The sequence below is a fragment of the Lepidochelys kempii genome, chromosome 24, assembly GCF_965140265.1.
Source record: "Lepidochelys kempii isolate rLepKem1 chromosome 24, rLepKem1.hap2, whole genome shotgun sequence".
Classification (NCBI taxonomy): Eukaryota; Metazoa; Chordata; order Testudines; family Cheloniidae; genus Lepidochelys; species Lepidochelys kempii.
The window spans coordinates 10,522,837-10,533,304 of NC_133279.1; the positions used below are offsets into that span (position 1 = coordinate 10,522,837).

Consider the following 10,468-nt stretch of genomic DNA (forward strand, 5'->3'; position numbering starts at 1 on the left):
CTGTTGCTGTTTTTAGGTCCTGGCAGAGCTGTGGTAACCCTCTCCCATGGAGCTGCTCCAATCCCAGGTCACAAAGATACAGCAACCATTCATAAACTGGATACAGCACGGTCCCCTGAGATGCTGCATGCGGTCGCAATACCAGTCAAACCCCTACAAACACGCACATCTCACTGCAAACCTCCGCACATACAAGCACATAAGAAAACCATTACACACTACACATACCCTATGCACACATGTATACACACCACTGCACCCCCACACCCTAACCCTCCCTGTTCTGAGGGGTGTTGGGTGTGACCCAGGGCAGTGCCCTGCCTGCGCAGCGCCAATAGGGGGCAGTGTTTACCCTCGCCAGCCCCATGGGGTGGAAAGACTCAGGCCCAGGGAGTTGGAGTTGGCAGGGCGATGGCACCAGGGGGGCCCTCACCTGAAGAAGCCCTTGCAGCCCTCGCAGGTCATGACATGGAAGTGGTAGCCGGTGGCTCGGTCGCCGCACACGGCGCAGATTTTCTCCTCTCCCTCTGGCTCCCTGTCCTCGCTGCTCCCAGCCCCAAGGCTCAGCATGCTGGGGCTGCTGCTGCTGCTGCTCTCCCTATCAGAGGGGCTGAGCATGGCGGGGAAGCTGCTGTGGGGAGAGGAGAGTCAGCGACAGGCCTAGGCTCCAGCAGACCCCACATGACCCAGGTCAGACCATGCCATGTGGTCCTTCCATAGAGGCCAGTCCAGCCTGCTCTCCTGGCCCTCCCCCAGGAGACGGCTCCCCATCCTTGGGGCCCCATTTCTCCTCCACCCTCCCTTCCCCAGGGACAGGCCCCCCGTGGATCCCAGTCACGGAGCCCCCCACTCCCCTTTGTTTATGCTCCTGCAGGCATTGTGCAGTCACATGACAACTTAGCTGTTGCTGTCGGTTGTACGTGGCAGGTGCCCAGATACTGCGGCGGTGGGTGGTGGGAAAACTCCTGATTCATGCAGACACACACACACAGATGCTGTTTCTCTCAAAGCCTGGTCGAGTGGGTTTGGGGAGAGCCTGTATCATCCCAGCCTTCATCGGCCACGGAGCCCATCCCCCACGCTCCAAAGAGCCTTAGGGGGAGCTTTTCTCTGGGCCGCTGGGCCGGGAGTAACCAGAACTGTGCTAACCCCAGCGAGGGAGGCAGCAGATGGCAGCGGTCAGATGGCCCCACTGCCTGTCACCTACCCATGGGGGATCTTCTACCAAGTGAACCGGGCCTCTCGGGGGCCATCTCGCGCCACGGGGGCTACGGAACAGGCAGGACCTGCCAGCAGGGGGCAGCACTCTCAGCTACAGCATTTCTCTGCCCCCAGTTACCCTCTGGCAGCCGCACTGGCCCCACATTCTGCCTCCACCTCTGCAGTGCAGCCCCAGTGCACAGTGTGTTGCTGCCTCTGGAACGCTGCTGCCAATGCATGAACGTGGCTAGCGGCCAGCTCCCCCTCCCACAGCTGAGCACGCTCTGCAGGGAATCCATCTTTTATCCCCCAACTACCCCCATACACCCCTCTGGCTATCCCCATACCCCCCCTTCTATCCCCATACACCCCTCTGGCTATCCTCATACCCCCCTTCTATCCCCATACACCCCTCTGGCTATCCCTATACCCCCCCTTCTATCCCCATACACCCCTCTAGCTATCCCCATACCCCCTTCTATCCCCATACATCCCCATCTACCCCCATACACCTCCTTCTATCCCCAGACACCCCTCTGGCTATCCCCATACCCCCCTTCTATCCCCATACCCCCCTCTGACTATCCCCATACCCCCTTCTATCCCCAGACACCCCTCTGGCTATCCCCAGACACTCCCTTCTATCCCCAGATACCCTCATCTATCCCCATACACCCCTCTGGTTATCCCTATACCCCCCCTTCTATCCCCATACACCCCTCTAGCTATCCCCATACCCCCCTTCTATCCCCATACACCCCCATCTACCCCCATACACCTCCTTCTATCCCCAGACACCCCTCTGGCTATCCCCAGACACTCCCTTCTATCCCCAGATACCCTCATCTATCCCCATACACCACTCTGGCTATCCCTATACCCCCCCTTCTATCCCCATACACCCCTCTGCCTATCCCCATACAACCCCATCTATCCCCATACACCCATCTATCTATTCCCATACACCCCTCTGGCTATCCCCATACTCCCCCTTCTATCCCCATACACCCCTCTGGCTATCCCCATACACCCCTCTGCCTATCCCCAGATACCCTCATCTATCCCCATACACCCCTCTGGCTATCCCCATACACCCCCATCTACCCCCATACACCCCTCTGCCTATCCCCATACAACCCCATCTATCCCCATACACCCATCTATCTATCCCCATACACCCCTCTGGCTATCCCTATACCCCCCCTTCTATCCCCATACACCCCTCTGGCTATCCCCATACACCCATCTATCTATCCCCATACACCCCTCTGGCTATCCCCATACACCCCCTTCTGTCCCCATACCCACCCATCTATCCCCCCCCGCCACACACACACCCTTCTGTCCCCATACACCCCTCTATCTACCTAGTGATCTAGCTTTCTCAGTACATAGCTGGTCCTGCTCACTGCTATATCCAAGCCCCATCACAATGGTTTATGGGTTGTCTCCTCTCAGCCCCTGGGGAGTAGGGACATTTGCTCCCCACTTTACAGATGGGCAGGAAGCCCCAAGAGAGCAGGGGCTGGCTTCACAGAGGGCCTGAGATGCTGTGATGCTGAGCTGGGACAGTACTCACTTTTAAGGACCTAGCAAATCACAGGAACACCCTGCGACCCACCCAGCCAGAGCTAGGGGTCTGGGCTCCCATACACTGAATGGTTGGTTTCAGAGTAGCAGCCATGTTAGTCTGTATCTGCAAAAAGAACAGGAGTACTTGTGTCTCTAATAAATTTGTTAGTCTCTAAGGTGCCACAAGTACTCCTGTTCTTCATACACTGAATGCAGGGGAGAGCCGGCTGATACTGCGACCCACACAGCCAGAGCTAGGGGTCTGGGCTGCCATACACTGAAGGGGGGGAGGGGCGCCTGACACTGTTGCGACCCACACAGCCAGAGCTAGGGGTCTGGGCTGCAATACACTGAAGGGGGGGAGGGGCGCCTGACACTGTTGCGACCCACACAGCCAGAGCTAGGGGTCTGGGCTCCCATACACTGAAGGGGGGGAGGGGCGCCTGACACTGTTGCAACCCACACAGCCAGAGCTAGGGGTCTGGGCTCCCATACACTGAAGGGGGGAAGGGGCGCCTGACACTGTTGCGACCCACACAGCCAGAGCTAGGGGTCTGGGCTCCCATACACTGAAGGGGGGAAGGGGCGCCTGACACTGTTGCAACCCACACAGCCGGAGCTAGGGGTCTGGGCTGCCATACACTGAAGGGGGGAGGGGCGTCTGACACTGTTGCGACCCACACAGCCAGAGCTAGGGGTCTGGGCTGCCATACACTGAAGGGGGGGAGGGGCGTCTGACACTGTTGCGACCCACACAGCCAGAGCTAGGGGTCTGGGCTGCCATACACTGAAGGGGGGGAGGGGCGCCTGACACTGTTGCGACCCACACAGCCAGAGCTAGGGGTCTGGGCTCCCATACACTGAAGGGGGGGAGGGGCGCCTGACACTGTTGCGACCCACACAGCCAGGGCTAGGGCCCAGGGCTCCCATACACTGAAGGGGGGGAGGGGCGCCTGACACTGTTGCGACCCACACAGCCAGGGCTAGGGCCCAGGGCTCCCATACACTGAAGGGGGGGAGGGGCGCCTGACACTGTTGCGACCCACACTCCAACATGCTGGGGAGAGCCACCTACGCCAGTCAATGGGAGATGCCAACCGAAGGGGTGTGAGCTAAGCCATGCCCCCTCACCAAGCTAGGCACCTAAGCCCTGGCTGCAGGGAGCTGCCCAGCTCTGCTAGCCAGTCACCTGGGAGCCCCGCACATGGCGTCTGGCACCTCAGGCCTTTCTGGTGAGAATGAGAGAGGCAGGTGTCTCGCTCCACAGCAAACTGTCCAAGGAGGAGGGGCAGCAGCAGCTGCTTTATTCATACTAGCCCAGTGGGTAGAGCACTCGCCTGGCTGACCTGGCTTCAAGTCCCGTCCTAGACCAAGCCAAGCATCACTGCAATGTGTGTGCAACGCTCTGTGCCCACCCAGCAGGGGCAGTTTTTGCTTCTCGGGCTGGACCTGCCCTGCCCTGCTGGAGTCAGGAGGAGCCCAACCTCTTGGTGCCTGTTGTGCTTGGTCCCCCTCGTCAAGGTGAAGCAGGCTGCTCTGGGAGCCAAGGTGACCTGCCTGGCTGTGGGGAGCTGTCCCCACAGTCCCCTCCCCGACCGGGTTAGTCTGGGGCCCATGCGGGGAATGTTAACCCAGCGTGGGGGAGATTAGCCAGCCTGGAGAAGGCAAAGTTCATTAGAAATGGGCAGCTGTCCAGGGCTGGGAGCACCAGGCAGAGATCGGCACCCAGAGGGGGACAGAGGGGGCAGGGAGGAGGCTGAAGGCCTGGGCTGGGTGGCTCCCCCAGTTGTGGTGGAGCAGGGGTAGCTGCGGAGCTCTCATGATTCCCCAGAAATCACTTGTTCAAAGCCCCCTTTCCCGACCAGAGACCTGCCTTGTCAGTCTCCCCGCTGTTCACTCACATTGGCCCCAGTCCCTCTCACTCTCCTGAGCAGGGCTGAGCCCAGCCAGGGGGCCCTGGCTCGCCTGGGACCCCCATTGGTGCAAAGACCCGGGGACCTCGCCTGGCTGGCCCTGAATCAAGAGGGGCATTAACTTCAACTCCCTGTCTCTGTCCCTTCTTGACGCATGGAAACACAGGCGGAGACCCTGTGCCATCCCAGCCCCTCAGCCTAGCTGCCCCCCGCCCCTCCCTCCCATCCCGGGTGCCCGCTCACCGACGGTGTGGGTTGCGGGTGTGTGGCTGGGAGCGGGTGGGGGGCTGTCTCCCAGGCTCCCCGCAGGCCGGGACTCTGCTCCCTCCCCAATGGCATTCACACAGACAGATTCGGATTGATTTATTTCACAGCCTGGGTGGAATTTGAACTTTGAACTTCAAGGAGTGGAGGCCAGGAGCAGCAGGGAAGGGTGGCAGGGAGTAGCTGTGGGGTAAAGGGAGGGGGGAGCAGCTGGAGGGTAAGGGAAGTGGGAGCAGCCAGGGAGAGGACCTTGGGCACATGGGGACAGTATGTGACCTCGCTGGCCCCTGAGAGGTAACACACTGGGGTTGACACTGACACACGCACTCTCTCTGGGACTGAAACAGACACTCTGGGATTCACACACACACGCACTACTCTCTGGGGCTGATACTCACACACACATACACACTCTGAAACTGACATGCTCTCTGGGGCTCAGACACACACGGGGATGACACACACTCTCTGGGGTTGACACACACACACCGGGGCTCACACACACACTCTGGGACTGACACACACACACCGGGGCTCACACACTCTCTGGGGCTGACACACACTCTCTGGGACTGACACACACACACCGGGGCTCACACACTCTCTGGGGCTGACACACACAGGGGCTGACACACACTCTCTGGGACTGACACACACACACTGGGGCTCACACACTCTCTGGGACTGACACACACACACTGGGGCTCACACACTCTCTGGGGCTGACACACACTCTCTGGGGCTCACACACTCTCTGGGGCTGACACACATACTGGGGCTCACTCACACACTCTCTGGGGCTGACACACACTCTCTGGGGCTTGCAGCCTCCCACTCACACTCAGCCCAGCCTGACGGGTGGAAACCCTTGCCCGACACCCATTACCTTAATGTCCTAGGGCTGAGAAGTCAGCCCTGCCTGTCCCCTGGGCACTCCCCAGTCACAGACCCTTGTGGGAAGCTGGACTGGGGGAAGTGCCAGGCCAATGCTGGCAGTCTGAGAGGGAGGTGTTTGGCTGTCTCCACTCATGGGTTTTCAGTGCCCGCATCCCAGCAGGCTAGACCCAGCCTCCTGCCCCTGGCAGACCCCAGCATCCACTGGCACTGCCCTTCCATTGCTCTCAGCTCAGAGAGTGTGAAGCTCCAGGAACTCCCTTTGCCGCTCAGGAATGAGGATAGACTGGTTCAGTTCCACCAGACCAGGCTGGGCCGGGCACTGGGGCCTGCCCAGGGAAGGGGGAGCCAGGCTGGGGTTGGTCATCAGGGCCTGCCCAGGACAGGGAAGCCAGGCTGTGGCCAGGCACCGGGGCCTACACAGGGTAGGGGGAGCCAGGCTGAGGCTGGGCACTGGTGCTCCCCCAGAGATCTCTGAGCTGAAGCCCTGCTCTCTGGGTCCGCAATGTGAACTCCATGCTCTGAGGAATCTCAGGTTTACACCAAGGGCTTCAGGCTCAGGGGGTGGGAATGGGCCATGGTGCTTAGGTCCTGGCCATGCAGGAACACGGAGAGACTGGAACCAATCTGTGGCCCTCAGGGCTGTCCCGGTGTGGCACAGCAAGGCAAGGGGAATGTCGCAGCTGCAACAGGGCTGGAGAACAGACACTCCTGCTCCCCTAGCACAGGCCCTGCCCTGGGCTATGGAGAATCAGTGTGGGGCCATGATACAAGGTGGGGGCAATTCCAACTCCATTCACTAGGGGGCAGCACTCTGTCTGTCTCACATACACCCACCCCAGACACTCCATTGTCATCTAGACCAGGGAATGAAGGAGGGAGAGGGAGTGGGCAGATTTCCAAAGGCGCTCAGCACACTAGGTGTCTGCTGGGATCTCCTGACAATCCCTGTGAGTACGGAGCCCTTCCCCTCTCATTTCCCTTTTTGAACCCAGGCCGGGGCAGTTGTGATGAAAGCACTCGGCATGGGCTCGTTGGGAGCCCATTCGGAATGATCTGGGGGCGGCCAGTCTGGCTCCTGGTGCTTGCACCAGAGATGCACCACTACATGGACTGAGCTCTCCCTCCCCAGGCTGGAGGAACAGTAGGGGTGGAGCTGCCCCATCCTGGTGGTGGAGACACCCCCACAAGCCATGTTCCAGCTACAATTTGCATCAGGAGATAAGCATCCCCGAGAAGGGCCTGGCTCCAGCTCCCGCCCAGTGCTCTGCTGGCACTGGGGAGAACTGCGCAGAGCAAACTCTGGCTGCCCTGATTAATGCTCCAATCCCTGGGCGATCAAGACCAATTTCCTGCTAAAGAAACTTTGAAAAGCTTCATTAATCTGCACCGAGCAGCTCAGGGCCGTTCCACTCTGCCTAGCTCCCCCCGTCCTCGATGCAATGGCTCAGGCCAGGACCACAGTTTGTTTGGAACAGGATGTCTTTATTTTCCCATGACAGTCCCATTCTGTCCTGCCCCCACCCCTGCCCCATGGGCCCCCGGGACTCCGCTTTTGCTGGGAAAAGGCCATGAAGCCTGGATCGCTGCAGCAGCAAAGGAGCCGCTGGCCAGCTTTTAACAGGGGCAGCCAGCCCCCCCGGAATGGTTAAGGCCGGGCACACAGTGGGCACTACCTGCCTGGGCGGCGGTGGTGGGGCACCGTGGTGAAGATGCAGGGGCATCTGTCAGAGCCAGCCCAGAGCCACGTAGACCCCACACCCAGCAGGCATGGGACACTGGCATCTCCATGTGGGGAGCTCAGTGCCTCTGCAGACATGAATGGATTTACCTTCCCAGCCCTCGGGGCATTATCCCCACCACAGAGGGGAAACTGAGGCACAGAGGGGTTCCCACATCGAGCCAAGAGGATGAGGCACACAGCTCATTAGCATTTGCCTGCCCAGTGCTCTGAGACCCTCAGGGGAGGGAGATGCTGCATAGGAGTGTGAAGGCCTGATAAGCAGAGACACTAAGTGATTGTTGGATGAATGAGTGTGTTGGGGGGTGTGTGTGGTATGAAGGTGTGTTCAAGTGCAGCGTGTGTATGAATACAGAGGTGCAGCGTGCGTGTGTGTGTGTGTGCAGGCAGTGCCAAGAATGAGCATGCCTGACTGGAGAGGGACTGGGGAGCTGCTGGCAGAGTGGGCAGGACCAAACCCCTCCAGCTTTGGGGCAGGGCTGGGCCTCCAGTGGCTCAGAGAGCTGGCTCATGGGGAGGTTCGGCCCTGCTGGTCTTGGTGGCCAATGTGTCTGTCCCCAGGTTCACCTGGATGGGGCGTGCAGCTGCCGGAGGGCAGACAGCGCTGCCTGTAGGAGACCCCAGAGTGAGTTGGTCTTTTCCTCTGTGTGTGTGTCAGCCCTAGTGAGTGTGTGTGCCAGCCCCAGAGCATGTGTGTCAGCCCCAGTGAGTGTGTCAGCCCCAGAGTGAGCCCATGTGTGTCACTTTGTAGGAGGACAGTCAGTGTTGAATGTCGATCCAAGTGTGAATGTGATGGTCAGTTTGAAGCCACTGTGCTGTTTGTACCATGGGGTGAGTCTGTGCTGCGGGTCAGCTCCCACCAGGCCCAGGCTGGGGTTGAGCATTAGGGCCTGCCCAGGGCAAGGGGAGCCAGGCTGGGTACTGGGGCCTGCCCAGGGCAAGGGGAGCCAGGCTGGGCACTGGGGCCTGCCCAGGGCTAGGGGGGCTGGGCTGGGCTGGGCACTGGGGCCTGCCCAGGGCAAGGGGAGCCAGGCTGGGCACTGGGGCCTGCCCAGGGCTAGGGGAGCCAGGCTGGGCACTGGGGCCTGCCCAGGGCTAGGGGGGCTGGGCTGGGTACTGGGGCCTGCCTAGGGCAGGGGAAGTCAGTCTGGGCACTGGGACCTGCCCAGGCCTGGGGGAGCCGGGATTGAAGCTGTGACTGCAGTGAGCTCAGAGAGGAGGGGAAGGGCAAGTGGCTTGGACGAGCAGCACAAAGCCTGTTGTCTATGGACAAGCCCGATACCCCAGCAGAAGTGGTGGGACCAGGGCTGGGTGTCCACCAGGCCGAATACCTCTGCCCGGCAGCTCCAGGCTAGAGCACAGCAGAGGAGCAAGGCAGGGAGGAGACAGGGCGTGTGGCACTGGCAATAGCAGGGAGCCCTGTGGCCTGCTGCTGCCAGTGGGAACCTTGGCACCTTCCCTGACCTCGGTGCCACTGCATGAATTCTTTATCAGCTGCAGCTTCTGCCTTAAATTAAACATGAGGCAAAAGCAGCAGCCGAAGCCAGACACCACTTAGCCACATCCAAATGGGTGAGCGAGTGCTACCTGGGAGCAGGAGCCAGCAGAGCACTGCCAGGCTCAGCCCTAGACAGCCCACGCAGGGGCCATGGGAGCAAGTTTGCTGGGCAGTAGGGGAGATCAGGATCCCCCTGAGGGCAACTCCACTCAATTCAGCCTACAGAGCTCAGCTCAGGCTCCAACCTCTCTGAGGTTCCTGGCTCCTCTTTGTGGGGTTTATGCCAGCCATGTGATCCAGACCCCCCTCCCAGGGGATCCAAAGCAGGGCTGTCTCAGGACAGGGGATGTCATAGCAGCAGGACTCCATTGCTTCCCCCTCTTGCTGAAGGGCAGCCCCTGCTGTCAGAGATGAGATTCCCACCTCAGGACAGCAACCCTGGCAGTGTAGCATGGGGCTCTAATTTTGGCTCCCCACTCTCTGGAGCACCCCTGGAAAGGGTCATAGAATCATAGAATCATAGAATATCAGGGTTGGAAGGGACCCCAGAAGGTCATCTAGTCCAACCCCCTGCTCAAAGCAGGACCAATTCCCAGTTAAATCATCCCATCTGGGACATCTGGGTCCTGTGCTCCAGAGTGACACACTTTGTTTTCTTTAGTATTATAATTGAGCTCAGTAACTAGGAGGTTAATTACCTCACAGAGCACATATGAAACTGGGCCTGACAGGAGCAGGGATTGAACCTGCAGTCCCCAGAGCGCTGGCCCTATAGCTTGAGCTAAAGGGCTAACTCTGTTAGCAGAAGCTGTTATCGGTACTGGCCGCTAGGGGGCGCCACGCTCTCACATATTAAGCCGGTGCATTACGTATGCCCGTGGGTGGGTGCTGGATTCTTTTGGGGCCTGAGCTCCTATTGGCGAGAAGTGCCTGAGGATGATACACGGTTGCAACTGAGGTTCTAGCTGGCACCTGTGCAGAGTTAATTGATTTGGAGCGGGATCTGTGCAGAAGGACAGGATCAGTGGCTGCTGCCTGAGAGCTGGCATTGAAGCTGGTGAGATGGGCTGGTCAGAGCCTCTGGATTTCACTAGGTTTCATCACTGTCTTGGGGAAGCCCAGAGGTGCAGTGTGATTTCCAGTCCCAGCACCCATGGGAGTCCTAGGGAACAGCTGGAAAGACAAACAGGAGCCACGTGTTACCCAGGGGGGGCCCACAGAGCCCCTGGCATCCCCCAACCTCTAATCTAGTAACTTGTTCAATATAATATATAATCAGTATAATCTGCTCAAGGTCAGGCAGCCAGTGAGAGCTGGGAATTGAACCCAGGAGTCCCGGTGCCCCTCCCGAGCAAGGGACTCCTGAGTTCCATGCCCAGCTCTGGG

The 10,468-nt window shown here is 59.5% G+C and overlaps 1 protein-coding gene across 5 annotated transcripts in view; it reads right to left on the reverse strand.

Moving 5' to 3' along the window:
• Positions 1 to 10,468, reverse strand: part of NR1I3 (nuclear receptor subfamily 1 group I member 3) — a 29,509-nt gene that overhangs the window by 17,808 nt on the left and 1,233 nt on the right. For 3 of the 5 annotated variants that reach the window (XR_012156068.1, XR_012156069.1, XM_073322533.1), the window contains exons 2-3: positions 10,055 to 10,255; positions 434 to 631 (exon numbers count right to left, since the gene is read on the reverse strand). Coding sequence is in view for 3 of the 5 variants with exons in the window: in XM_073322533.1 (XP_073178634.1) it covers positions 434 to 631; positions 10,055 to 10,131 (275 nt within the window). In the remaining 2 variants the exon portion in view is untranslated. Of the gene's footprint in view, positions 1 to 433; positions 632 to 4,928; positions 5,042 to 10,054; positions 10,256 to 10,468 lie in introns of those variants that run through there. The other 2 variants (XM_073322535.1, XM_073322534.1) reach the window with 2 other exon arrangements.